Source organism: Tupaia chinensis, unplaced genomic scaffold (assembly GCF_000334495.1).
Source record: "Tupaia chinensis unplaced genomic scaffold, TupChi_1.0 Scaffold000609_1, whole genome shotgun sequence".
Lineage (NCBI taxonomy): Eukaryota > Metazoa > Chordata > Mammalia > Scandentia > Tupaiidae > Tupaia > Tupaia belangeri.
Window position 1 is genome coordinate 2463965 of NW_006160128.1, and position 14544 is coordinate 2478508.

At 43.9% G+C, this 14544-nt stretch overlaps 2 protein-coding genes across 6 annotated transcripts in view; one reads left to right on the forward strand and one right to left on the reverse strand.

Moving 5' to 3' along the window:
• Positions 1 to 14373, reverse strand: part of RDH12 (retinol dehydrogenase 12) — a 32675-nt gene extending 18302 nt beyond the window's left edge. For 2 of the 4 annotated variants that reach the window (XM_006158773.3, XM_006158768.3), the window contains exon 1: positions 14298 to 14373. The gene's annotated coding sequence lies outside the window, so the exon portion shown is untranslated. Of the gene's footprint in view, positions 1 to 1014; positions 1151 to 14297 lie in introns of those variants that run through there. The other 2 variants (XM_006158771.3, XM_006158769.3) reach the window with 2 other exon arrangements.
• RDH11 (retinol dehydrogenase 11) overlaps positions 14332 to 14544 on the forward strand; it is a 22024-nt gene continuing 21811 nt past the window's right edge. The window contains exon 1 of one of the 2 annotated variants that reach the window (XM_006158767.3): positions 14332 to 14420. In XM_006158767.3, the coding sequence (XP_006158829.1) occupies positions 14416 to 14420 (5 nt within the window). In that variant the 5' untranslated portion in view covers positions 14332 to 14415. Of the gene's footprint in view, positions 14494 to 14544 lie in introns of both variants that reach the window. The other variant, XM_006158766.3, reaches the window with a different exon arrangement.

A 14544-nucleotide genomic window follows, 5' to 3' on the forward strand; every position in this document is an offset into this window, starting at 1 on the left:
CCAGGAGATGATTTCTCACTTTCCCTCTCTCTGTCTCTTTCTCTCTTTCTGGTGGGCACATGTACCCTATGACAAAAGAACTTAAAAAAAAAAAAAGTTAAAGTTTTCAGGGCCAGTTAAACTAAAAACGTTAAAGTTTTCGATGGCATAAAGGTTAAGGTGCTGGACGCCACATAGCCGACTGTGCAGTCTGAGTCCTGGAAAATCACACTGGGTGCATGTGCTTGTGTGCCCAGGATCCCAAGAGAAAAATGAAGAAGAAGGAATTGTGGCATGGCCATCTCTCCTGGGGGGTGGTTTCTTACTTTCTCTCTCTCTCTCTCTCTGGCGAGTGCATGCACCATACAGCAAAAATTTAAAAAAAGAAAGAAAAAGAAAAAGATTGGGGTAAAAAGGCCCTTATATCACCTTGAAATTAAACAATTAACCTTTTTTTTAATTAACACAGTATCAAAAATAAAGCTATTTCTCAGACCAATACTGAGTGGGTTTTTTTGTTTGTTTGTTTTGTTTTTTGTTTTTGTTTTTTTGAGAGATTTTTGCTGTAGAGAGATTTTTGCACTCACCATGAAGATGAGAGAGACAGAAAGTGAGAAATCACACCCTGGGGGATGGCCACACCACAACCCCTTCTCCTGGGATTTTGGGCACGCGTGCATGCACAAGCGTCCAGCATGAGTTTAAAGCCACCGGGTCCAGGACTCAAACTGCAGTCGACCATATGAGAGTCCAGCACCTTAACCACTATGCCACCTGCTGGCCCTTGAAACAGTCTTAAATTTGCTTTACCAAGTAAGCAAAGCCATTCATCATTGTATTAAACACCAAAGAGCCCATGGACCAAACCAATACCTTCATTTTTAGGGCTTTCCTTCTGAGACAGACATAGGTGTAAGTCATAGAAAAAAATGGAAGTCACACAGGAGCACATGCGCAGGAATGGACCTGAAATTGAGCAATGACAAAGCAGTCACTGCTTGCAACATCTCTGAGGGGATCCTCCTCTTGCCTCACCTCAGGTTAATCAGGAGTCAGCCTCCCAGGTCAGCATCCTCTCCGAGTTGAAGCAGGGCTCCATAGAGATCACATGCAATGAAGCAGAGCTTGGAAACTGCTGGCTGATTTGACCTTTGGTCAGAATTCATCAAGTGGAGTCACACTGCAGTGGCCGTTTGGTTACCCCTGTCCTGAGCGGGGAATACCCTCCTCAGGATGAAGCCTTTTAAGAATTAGGGCAGGAGGAAAAACTGTAAACTTCTCCTCTTCCTTCCTTCCTTTCTCCCTTCTTTTCCTGTCCACTAGTCTTTAAATCACAGACTCTGGAAGCCAGGTGAGCCGTGTGGAAAGTCACAAATTTAATCTTTCTGCTGCAACCCCTGGCCCACTTCCCTAAAGAAAAGCTTATACAGCACTACAACCTTATTCCCACTTCCAGCCAGGAAGAACTCGCTGCCTCTTCCCGTGTCCCTACCCCAAAAGGCACCATAATAGAAGCACATTTTTTTTTTGTATTTGTTTTGCCCAATAGTAATGATGTATTCCATTTTCTTGTTTTTTGATCGTTTGTTTCTATGTTTTTGCCATAGGGCACAGATGCTCACTGGAAAGAGACAGAGACACAAAGAGGGAAAGTGAGAAATCATCCCCCAGGGGGAATAGTCATGCCACAATCCCTTCTCCTCCATTCTCCTCTCAGGATTGTAGACATGTGCACACACACGTCCAGCATGATTTTCAAGCCTCCAAATCCAAGGCTTGAACTATTGAGTCAGCTATGTGGGGGTCCAGTGCCTTAACTGCCACATCACCTGCTGGTCCCTATTTTCATTTATGAAAGGGGAAATAAACACATTATCATTCTCAAAACAAGCAAAGAAGACTTTTGCGGCTCCTATGTAGCTTCCATTGATTTTCCCCCGTGGGTCAGTAACCTTTACCTTTAATCTACAGCAGCCACGGCTGACATTTGGCCTGGTTGTTTCTTTCTCGTGAAGGAGTGTTGTGCATCAGAGAAGGTTTCGGGGCACCCCTGGCCTTTACCCACCAAGACACCTGCGGCACTAGTACTTCCTTGAAATAACCAAAAATGTCCCCAGACATTACCAACTGTCCATTGTATTTCAAAATCACCCCCACTTGGGAGCCATTGCCCTCCAGCATGTAGGGCCTACAGGATAACCCTGTGTGTGTATTACTGAAAAGGATTAGAGCATGGTAATGTTTTACTTAGTATCCCATGCCTGTGACACAGCTCCGACCAAGCTAACCTGCTTACTGTCCACAGCAAGTTACTAATACCTTGTCAGGCTCTGGGATGCTGGCCATCTGCTAATCCTTTTGCCCTTCAAAACATTACCTTCTCCCAGTTCAATGCTGTCTCCCTATGATAACTCCATTAGGCTTCTATTGCTGGGATCTGTGCTCTCATATACTTAAAAACCTCTCGTCAATGACTTGCTGATGTGATGGGAATGTTGTATGTCTAGATAAGGGTCGGGTTACAGTGCTCTATGCGTTTGTCTGATCTGCAATGATGCATCAGGACTTGGGCATTTTATTCCATGGTTATTTTATATCAAAAGAAAAAAATCATAAATAAATACTGAATTCGTGGGACCAGCAGTTAGCACAATGGCTAAGTTGTTGGACTCCCACGTAGTTGACCGCGGTTCGAGTCCTGGACCCGGTGGCTTAAACTCACGCCAGGCACGTGTGCGTGCATGCCCAAGATCCCGAGAGGAGAATGGAGGAGAAGGGATTGCGGCGTGGCCATCCCCTCTGGGGGGTGATTTCTCGCTTTCTGTCTTTCTATCTCTCTGTCTCACTCTGTCTGTCTGGCGAGTGCACACACCCTATAGCAAAAACCTCTCCAAAAAAACCACTTTCACACAACCTGCTGGCTCCATATTTACTTTCTATTTTTAAATAACTATTTATTTAATTCCACTTGATATTATTATTTTTTAAATTTTTGACCAGAGAGAGACAGACAGGGAAAGTGAGAAAGCAAGCTGCCAGGTCCGCGATTTGAACTGTTGACCATTTGGGAATCCAGTGTCTTTAACTACCACACCACCTGCTGGCATGGAAGCACACCACCACATTTATTAAAATTTATTTTGCCCAATAATAATGATGTATTCCATTTTCTTGCTTTCTGATTGTTTGTTTCTATGTTTTTGCCATAGAGCATAGATGCTCACTGGAAAGAGACAGACAAAAAGAGGCAAAGTGAGAAATCATCCCCCAGGGGGAATAGCCATGCCACAGTCCCTTCTTCTCCATTCTCCTCAGGATTCAAGACACGCACACACACACATGCCCAGCATGATTTTCAAGCCACCAAGTCCAGGGCTTGAACCATTGAGTCAGCTATGTAGGGATCCAGTGCCTTAACCACCACACCACTTGCTGTTCTCCTATTTTCATTTATGAAAGGGGAAATAAACACATTATCATTCTCAAAACAAGCAAAGAGGCTGGCAGGTGGCATGGTGGTTAAGGATGCTGGACTCCGACATGGCCAACCACGGCTCGCGTCCTGGACCTGGTGACATGCTTTCTCACTTTCTCTCTCTCGCTCTCACTCAGTCCCTCTCTGATCAGAATTTTAAAAAATAAATAAATAAAGTTAAATAAACTAATTCTTTAAAAAAAAAAAAAAAGAGAGAGAGGGACCAGCAGTTGGCATAATGGCTATGTCACTGAACTCCCATGTAGTTGACTGCGGTTTGAGTCCCAGACCCAGTGGCTTAAACTCATGCCAGGTGCGTGTGTTTAAGTGCCCAAGATCCTGAGAGGAGAATGGAGGAGAAGGGATTGCAGCGTGGCCATCCCCTCAGGGGGTGATTTCTCACTTTCTGTCTCTCTATCTTGCTCTTTCTGGCGAGCGCATGCACCCTATAGCAAGAATTTCTCAAAAAAAATAAAGGACAGAGAGAGAGAGTTTTTTTTCCCCTCTCTCTCTGTGTCTCTCCCTGGTGAGTACATGTGCCCTTTAGCAAATTAAAAGTAATAATAATAATAATAATAAAAATAAAATAAAGTAATAATTCTTTAAAAATTCTCAAATAAATAATTCTTAAAAAAAAATTCTCGGGAACCAGCAGTTAGCATAATGGCTATGTCGCTGGACTCCCACGTAGTCGACCGCGGTTCGTGTCCCGGACCCGGTGGCTTGAAAATCATGCCAGACACATATGCATGTGTGCCCAAGATCCTGGGAAGACTGGAAACCACTTCTGGATCTTGTCCTGTTAAGACCTTATGTCCTTAGGGATGAGACTCTCCCTTTTAGTTTTCTCTCCTTCAACCACCATTTAAAAAAAAATTATTTATTTATTTATTTAATTCCATTTGTTATTATTATTATTTAAAATTTTACCAGAGAGAGACAGAGAGAGAGAGAAAGCAAGAAAGCAAGCCACCAGGTCCAGGACTCAAACTGCAGTTGGCCATGTGAGAATTCAGGGCCTTTAACCACCACACCACCTGCCTGCCCCCTCAACCACCATTTTTAAAAAGTAAAAAACATATTCTGGGGCCATCTGGTGGCGTAATGGTTAAGGCAACTGGATCCCACATGACTAACTGTGCAGTTAGAGTCCTGGACCTGACAGCTTGAAAACAGGCACAGGGTGTCATCCCCCGGGGGTAACTTCTCACTCTCTGTCTCTCTCCAGCAAGTACACATGCGCTAGTAAATTTTTTAAATTATATATATATATATACACACACACACACACACATACATACATAGATATGTATATATTTTAACTACGAGTTCCTTTTCAGATATATAATTTTCAAATATTTTAAAATATTTTCTCCTAGTCTGTGATTTCTTTCTGTTATCTTTCAGAACACAGAGTTCCTAATTCTGATAAAGTATAACTTCAATTTTTTTCTTCTATTAATTATGTTTTGAGTGTTGTAGGTGCCTTTTAAATTACTTATTATTGTGTGGTGTGTGTGTGTGTGTGTGTGTGTGTGTGTGGTGTGTGTGGTGTGTGTGGTGTGTGTGGTGTGTGGTGTGTGTGTGGCGTGTGTGTGTTGGGGTGTGTGTGTTTGTGTGTGGGGTGTGTGTGTGTGGCATGTATATGGCATGTATGTGCGTGTGTGTATATGTGTGTGTGGCATGTATATGGCCTATATGTGCGTGTGTGTATGTGTGTGTGTGTGGTGTGTGTGGCGTGTATGTGATGTGTGTGTGTGGTGTGTGGTGGGTGTGTGTGGGTGGGTGGTGGGGGGGCGTGTGTGTGTGGTGTGTGTGTGGCATGTGTGTGTGTGTGTGGCATGTGTGTGTGTGTGGCGTGTATATGGCCTGTGTGTGTGTGTGTGGTGTGTGTGGGTGTGTGTGGTGTGTGTGTGGTGTGTGTGTGGTGTGTGTGTGTGTGTGTGGTGTTTCAGACAAGGTCTTACAGTGCCATTATCCTGATGCCTCATCTGGAGAAGCCAAGACTACAGGAATGTTCCACTGTGCCTAGCTTTCTTGAAATACCTTTTTTTTTTCTTTTCCTTTTTTTGGAGAGGTTTTTGCTATAGGGCGCATGCGCTCACCAGACAGAGAGAGACAGAAAGCAAGAAATCATCCCCCAGGGGGGATGGCCAAGCTGCAATTCCTTCTCTTCCATTCTCCTCTCAGGATCTTGGGCACGCACGCACACGCGCCCGGCGTGAGTTTAAGCCACCAGGTCCGGGACACGAACCGTGGTCGACTGTGTGGGAGTCCAGCAACATAGCCATTACGCTAATTGCTGGTCCCATTGAAATACCTTTTTTTATTTTTTAAGATGTTTGCCATATGGCGCATGCAGTTAGAACAACAGAAAGAGACAGTGAGAGGGAAGGTGAGGAATCACTCCCCAGTGAGGATGTCCATACCACAATCTCTTCTCAATTCTCCTCCTGGGATTTTTGGGCATGTACATGTGCCCAGTGTGATTTTCAAGTCACCAGGTCGAGAACTCACACTGTGGTTGACCATGTGAGAGTTCAGTGCCTTAACCACTATGCCACTTGCTGGCTCCTCCTGAAATACTTTGAAAATGCAGTGTATTACATCACATTCTTTGGGTTCCTTCCAGTGCCAATTGTCAATTTATTGCCTCTGAGCTCCAATATGCCCTTTTATTTTAAAGAGATTTTCACCACAGGGCACGTGCACTCACCAGAAAACAGAGAGAAAGTGAGAAATCACCCCTCAAAGGGGGAAGCCACACCGCAACCCCTTCTCCTCCCAGGATTTTGGGCACACATGCACACATGCCTGGTGTGTTTCAAGCCTACTGGTCCAGGACTCGAAACACAGTGGACCATGTAGTAGTCCAGAGCCTTTACTACTTCACCACCTGCTAACTCCTAATTTACTAGTCTGTACTTGTCTGTAAAAATAGAGATAGATCTTTTTTTCTTTTTCTTAAGAGAGATTTTTGCTACAGGGCAAGTTCACTTGCTGGAAAACAGAGAGAGAAAGCAAGAAATCACCCCCAGAGGAGATAGCAATGCCACAATCCCTTCTCCATCCCCCTCTCAGGATGTTGGGTATACACACGCACATGCCTAGCATGAGGTTTTTTTTGGAAAGGTTTTTGCTATAGGGCGTGTGTGCTCACCAGACAGACAGAGAGAGACAGAGAGACAGAGCAAGAAATCACCCCCTGGGGGGATGGCCACGCCGCAATCCCTTCTCCTCCATTCTCCTCTCGGGATCTTGGGCACGCATGCACACGCGTCTGGCATGTTTTAAGCCAGTGGGTCCGGGACGTGAACTGCGGTCGACTACATGGGAGTCCAGCGACATAGCCATTATGCTAACTGCTGGTCCCGCCTAGGATGAGTTTTAAGCTGCCTGGTCTGGGCCTCAAATCACAGTCGACTATGTGGGAGTCAAGTGATGTAATCATTATGCCATCTGCTAGGCCTGATACTGACCTTTTCTTTATCTTTTTTTTTTTTTAGAATTATTTTTTTAAAGAATGATTTTATTTTAACTTCACTTATTTATTTATTTATTTTTAATTTGACCTGAGAAGGACAGAGTGAGAGAAAGAGAGAGAGAGGAAAGTGAGAAAGTAAGTCACCAGGTCGGGGAACTCAAACCGCAGTAGGACACGTGCGAGTCCAGCGCCCCAACCACCACGCCACCTACTGCCCTCCTTTTTTTTTTTTTTTAGAATTATTTTGTTTTAAAAGAATTATTTTATTTTATTGTATTTACTTATCTATTTTAATTTGACCTGAGAGGGATAGAATAAGAAAGAGCAAGAGCAAGAGGGAGAGAGAAAGGGAAAGTGAGAAAGCAAGCTGCCAGGTCCAGGACTCAAACCATGGTCAGCCATATGGGAGTCTAGCACCCCCAATTACCATGTCACCTGCCAGCCCCCCATATTGCCTTTTTTTTTTTTTTATCATAACCATATTGACTTTCTCAGTATTTTTCTTTGGCATCTGGCATGATGGTAAGCACCACCAATAGATGGCACTGGAGAGGTGTGGCAAGACCAGGGCCGGGCCCCACCCAGCACTGGTTCCCTGTCCAGTGGTTCTGCAGCAGAGTGACTCCATTGAGATGTATCCCTGTGAACTGCTTTCCCTGCTACCCTCAACAGTGGATTTCCAGCAAGTTGCACTGATGCCTCATCAAAATGACCTTTAGCATTTCGGCCCTGTGCCTTTTCCCCCAAGATCATGGCCTCAGCCCAGGAGTGGAAGGAGCTCTTCCTCGGGAGCTCTCTCAACTCTAGGTAGTGGTTATTAAATATTATTGGGTGGTCAGAAAAGTCTTGACACATTTTTTCTATGTAAAAATCTGTTATCCCTTTTGGCTCTCTGAGTAGCACTGTGGGGGTTGGCAAAAATAAATGCCTCGCGAAAGGCGGCAAAAAAAGAGCCAAGACGTGGTTGATCCATGCCATGTTCAACATAAGAAATAGTGGGAAACAGTAGTTACCACGACTCAAGGAACCAAAATTGCATCTGACAGCCTTAAGGCCCATGTGTTTGAAGTGAGCCTTGCAGATCTGCAGAATGATGAAGTTGCATTTAGGAAATTCAAGCTAATTTCTGAGGATGTTCAGGGCAAAACCTGCCTGACTAACTTCCGTGGCATGGCTCTCACCCGTGACAAAATGTGTCCCATGGTCAAAAAATGACAGACCATGATTGAAGCTCATGTTGATGTCAAGACCACTGATGGTTATTTGCTTCATCTTTTCTGTGTTGTGTTTGCTAAAAAACAACAATCAGATATGGAAGATCTCTTATGCCCAGCATCTGGAGGTTCTCTAAATCCGGAAGAAGATGATGATCATGACAAATGACTTGAAAGAAGTGGTCAATAAACTGATTCCAGACAGTATTGAAAGACATAGAAAGTGCTTGTCAGTCCATCTATCCTTCCATGATGTCTTGTCAAAAAAGTCAAAACGCAGAAGAAGCCCAAGTTCGAATTGGGAAAACTCATGGAGCTTCATGGTGAAGGTAGTAGCTCCGGGAAAGCTACTGGGGATGAGACAGGAGCCAAAGTTGAACAAGCTGATGGATGTGAACCACCAGTCCAAGAATCTGTTTAAAGTTCACTTTTAATAGTGACTAGTAGGGGCCAGCAGGTGGCATGGTGGTTAAGGCGCTGGACATTCCCACATGACTGACCACGGTTTGAGTCCCAGAGCTAGTGGCTTTGTTTTTTCCCCTTCCCTTCTCTCTCTCTCTCTCTCTCTCTCTCTCTGTCTCTCTCTGGTCAAATTAAAATAAATGAATGAATAAATAAAATTAAAATAAATAATTTTAAAAATAGTGACCAATAAAAAGTCCTATTTGTAAAACAAAAACAAAACTGTCATTACTTTTCTGACAACTCAATATAATAACTTTACATTAGCTGTTAGCTATTATATCTGCTTTTTAAAAATCTTCCTTAAATCTTTCTTTTTTCCTTTCTGGTCCACAGGTTGGTTCTCAGGTCAAACCTAACTCTGTATGTTTTTATAACAGAGTTTTGTTGAAACACAGTCATGCTCATTTGTTCACATATTATCTATGAGTGCTTTCATGCTACAGTGTGGAATAGCTGCAGGAGTGAGCACGTGGCCCCAAAGTCCAAGGTACTTATTTTCCTTACTGAAAAGTTTAACAACCCCCATTCTAGTCAGCCCCTCATTACTCCAAACCCATGTTATAGTTAATAATTTTTTTTATTACTAAAGGGCACACATGTACTTGCTATAGAGACAGAACAGGATGGAGGGAGAGGAAGAAAACATTTCCCAATGGCATGGTCACGCCACAACTTCTCTTCCGTTTCTCCATCCTGTCATGGACATACATGCCCAGCATGCTTTTCAAGCTGCTATGACTAAGATTTGAATTGCAGAGACAACCACAAGGCAGCTGACTCACTTAGCCACTAGGCCACAGGGTATGTGTGCTTGCTAGAGAGGGAGAAAGATTCAGAGACAGAAAAAATAAGACGGCACTCTCCATGGCAACATGGTCATGCTGCAATCCCTTCTCTTCCACCTCTATCTTGGAAATTTGGGGCATGCATATGCATGTGCATGGTATGCTTCTCAAGACCCTAGGTCCAAGACTCAAAACACAATTGGCCATGCGATAGCCACCCACCTTAACCACCATGCCGCTGGCCGACCATGGTAATTATTTATATAAACCTTTCCCTGTTCAAATTACTGTGTGGTCTCTCCTTCCTTAATGAAACCAGTCTGATCCATTTCCAATTTCTCTGGCCCCTTTTTCTCAATTTTCAGCATTCTATAACATTAGCGCTGCTCAAGGTTCTCCTCCTCTGGTTTCTGTAACAGGCTCTATAAGCAACTCACCTGCTTACCTACGTCAGTTATGAGGGTTTTTTGTTGTTGTTTTAGAGAGTTTTTCTGTAGGGCACATGCACTTGCGGGAGAGACAGAGAGAGAGAAAGCGAGAAATCACATTGCAGGGAGGCTGCATTCCTTTCTCTTCCAGTCTCCTCGGGATTTTGCACACACATGCGTGCACCTGGTGTGAGTTTTAAAGCCTGTGGGTCCAAGACTCGAACCTCAATTGACTATGTGGAAGTCCAGCAACATAACCATTATGCCATCTGCTGGTCCCTTCAGTTATGAGGTTTAACCAATTTTTTTTGTTTTGTTTGTTTGTTTATTTTTTAGGTTTTTGCCATAGGGCACATGTACTGGCCAGAGGACAGAGAGAAGGAAAGTGAGAAATCACCCCCTCAGGGGAGATGGCTATATTGCAATTCCTCCTCCTCCAGTCTCCTCTTGGGATTTTGGGCATGTGCAGACACACGCCCAGCATGATTTTCAAGCCCAGGTCCCAGACTCAAACCACTGTTGGCCCTGTGGGGATCCAGTGCCTTAACTACTACGCCACTCACTGGCTCACCAATGGTTTTTAATCTGAGCTCCATGGATGACTCCATATTTATAAACTACTTGAAATCCTATGCAAATTTTGTGTAGATATGCAAATGTGCCTACATATGGGGAGAAAGTTTCCTGCTTTATCTTCGGGCAATATGGCCCAGTAGTTAAGGGCATAAAGACTGGATATAACCTGGTTACGTGTTTTTTTGTTTTTTTTAACTTTATTTATTATTTTTTTTTTCTGACCAGAGAGGGACAGAGCGAGACAGCGAGAGAGCGGGAGGGTGGGAGGGAGGAGTGAGAAAGCAAGCCATTAGGTTTAGGACTTGAACTACAGCCGGCCATGTTGGAGTCCAGCGCCCTTAACCACCACACCATCTGCAGGCCCCCAACCTGGTCAAGTTTGAATCCCAGCTCAGCCACTATTGTGGTAGGCAGTTAGCCAGCCATGAGTGGGCAGCCCTAAGAGAAAAGCAAAAGGCTCTCCTAGCCCCGGGTGCCAGGAGGGCGAGATAATTTGCCATATTCCTTCCTTAAGGCTTAAGGGAAGCATACAGGGATAATTCATAGATTTTTCTTTTATCAAAAGGACCCAAGCAAGTATTTTGGTCATTAAGGCGATAGACTAATTGGGGAATCTAATTGGGGCAACCTGACTAGCACTGGACGTACGCAATTAGGTGATTGAATTCCTCACTTTACCTGTGAGGAACGTGCGCAGGTGCAGGAGAGAAAGTATGGATTCAAATTTAAAGAAAGGACATAGGCAGCGTAAGGGGCCTCCCACTAATGAATATTCATGACCTCTAGTAATAAAATAACGGTTAACTAGTACCAAGCGCGGTTGCCACTTGGCAATCCGCCCGCCCAACAACCTTTTTGGGTGTACTTTCTTTCTTTCCTTTCTTTCTATTAAACCTTCTTTTCTATCTACTTCATTCGTGGTTGCGGTTTCATTTTGCACCTAGGGACAGATCTCTAATTTTAGTGATCTGAACCCAAAGAACCAAGGATTTCACAACGCAGCTCAACACTTTCCCATCTGTTATCACTATGACCTAGTACAACGTATTTAACCTCATGTTGCCTCAATTTCCTTACCTGCAAATCAGGAAAAATTATAGCACTCACCTAATACTGTTGTTATGGGAGTTCATTAAGTTAATATATAAGAAGCAGTATGTGAATGTGACCAAAATCCCAACAGGATGGAGAAAGGGAGGAGAAAGGGCTTGCAACATGACCACTCCCTATTAGGGAGGGATTTCTCTCTCTCTTACTCACTCACTCACCTCCCCTCTGTCTCTCTCTGGCAAGTGCATGTGCCCTCTGGCAATTAAAAAAACATTGTCATTTCTGGCACTCCCTCTTGCCCCTGGGCCCAGACCAGACCAATTTCTGTTGCTCTAGGGCAGCCTATGCTCTCTGCGAGATTTAAGGTAGGCTCTTTCCTCTACTGGGGCAGTCTTGCCTGTGAGTTGCCTGCCAATATTATCTCTGGCCTCAGCTCTAATATTATTTTCCCAAAGAAGCCTTTCCTGATATCTAGACCAAGAAAGGCCTCCCTACTGTAAGCTCTGAAGTATTCTCTATTTCCCTTCATAACTCTCATCATAATTCACTTACTGTGATCTTACTTTTTATTTTTTATAGATTTTTGCTATAGGGCATGTGCACTTGCTGTAGAGACAGAGAAAACAAGAAATCATCCCCCAGGGGGATAGCCACACCTCAATCCCTTCTCCTCCATTTTCCTTTCAAGATTTAGGCATGCATGTACACATGCCCTGGCGTGAGATTCAAGCTGCCGGTTTCAAGACTCCAAACATGGCCAACCAGGTGGAGTCCAACACCTTAACTGCTACACCACTGGCTGGGCCCATGATCTTACTCATTTAAAATCTACCAGATAGTACAAAATAGCTCTGCGACGGCAGAGGTCAAGACTCCCTACCGGACCTTAGCACAGTGCCTGCTACATTGTAGGGAGACCATCAACATTTGCAAAAAATGAATGAGTGAATGAAGGAACAAAACATGTGAAAGACTTTTATGAAGTTCTAAAATCCTATATAAATAAGGCCAGCAGGTGGTGTGGTGGCTAAGGCAATGGATTCCCACATGACTAAGTGTAGTTTGAGTTCTAGGACCTGGCAGCTTGCTTTCTCACTTTCTTTTCTCTTTCTCTCTCTCTCCCTTTCTCTCTCATAAGCGCATGTGGCCTACAGGAAATTTTAAAAGAATAATAATAATTAAATAAATCTTTTTAAAAAAATCCTGTACAAGGCCAGCAGGTGGCATAGTGGTTAAGGGTGCTGGACTCCCACATGGCCAACCTTGGTTCAAGTCCCGGGCCTGGCAGCTTGCTTTGTCACTTTCCCTCTCTCTCTCGCTCTTGCTCCATCCTTCTCTAGTCAAATTAAAATAAATAAATAAATAAAGTGGGGTTTTTTTGAGAGTTATTTGCTATAGGGCACATGCACTCACCCGAAAAAGAGAGAAAGAGAGATAGAAAGTGAGAAATCTCCTGGGGGAATGGCCATGCTGCAATCCCTTCTCCTCTATTATCCTCTTGGGATCTTGGGCACGCACACACACATACCTGGCGTGAGTTTAAACCACCAGGTCTGGGACTTCGAACAGCGGTCAACTACATGGGAGTTCAGCAACATAGCCATTACCCTAACTGCTGGTCCCAATAAATAAAGTTTTTAAAAATCCTATACAAATAATAGGTAACATAATGACAATGTGACAAAATCTGATAAATATTAGATGATTGACAGTTAAACGAGGGGAGAGCAGCAGATGGCATAGCAGTTACATTGCTGGACTCCCTCATGGTCAACCATGATTTGAATCCCAGATTTGGTGGCTTGAATGGTCAGTTGAGAGTGTGCGCATGTGTGCCCAAGACCCAGGAAGGAGAATGGAGAAGAAGAGATTGTGGCATGGTCATCTTCCCCGGGGGGAGGGAGTGATTCTCACTTTCCCTCTCACTGTCTCTGTCTCTCCAGTGAGTGCGCATAACCTAAGGCAAAAACCTATTTAAAAAAAAAGATTTTATTTAACTTTATATAATTATTTATTTTGACCAAAGAGGGCCAGAGCAAGAGAGAGAAAGCAAGCCACCAAGTCCAGGACTTCAGCCATGTGGGTGTCTAGTGCCCTTAACCACCACACCATCTGCCGTTTCTGGCAAAAAACCTCTTTAAAAAGAGAGAGAGAGAGAGAGAAAGTTAAATTGGAAGGCCATCAGGAGGCAGGTTGGTTAAAGCGCTGAACTCCATCCAATATGGTGGATGCAGTTCAGGCCCTGGACCCAGTGGGTTGCTTTCTCACTTTCCCTCTCTTTCTCTTTCTCTCTCTCTGGTAAAATTAAAATAATATAAATAAATAAATAAATAATTCTTTAAAAATACTAAAATGTAAAATAAATTAAAAAAAAAAAAAGCTAATTGGTAGGAATTTGTATTGCTATAAAATATATTGATTCAAAGTGACCTTAGAACATGTGTCTTTCAGTCAAATGGAAATGATTTTGCAAAAACCCCAACCAGAAAATAATAGTGTGTGCCTTCAAGGAATCAGACAAATACTGACTTGATAAAACAACACACAGAATCACCCCCAGGAAGTAGACTTAGATGAAAGGAATGCTTGAACAGGGAAACCGTTATTCTCAAAGAACACGCTCATGGCCTTAATTTGAGACAGGGTTACATACTTTCATGAGTTGACAAAACCAACTACGTCCAAATTCATTGCCACCCTGGGAATGAATATGTAAGTAACCCAAGTCACCAGAAAAACTGTATTATCAATTAACACTCCGCACCACCCGAAAAACGAGGAGGGCTACCATCATAATTCAAAATAGCCCTAGTGCTTCCTCTTCATTGGACGAAGGAATACCTGCGGAGGAAGAGGTTCACACGCCCCCCACCGCCGCAACTGTCAGACGCCAACGGTTCCTCTGCTGTTATCGACCTTAGGTTTCCCAGAAGCCAGTATCTGATCTCCAGGAGACACAATGCGGTAATTGGCTAATTATGGCTGAGAACTGGACGTGGGCCGCGGGAGATTTCACAAGAGGCCACAGGCGCTGCAGGTAGAGGCTGTGAAGGCTGGCGGATCCCACGGCGCTGCGCGCTGGGCGGTG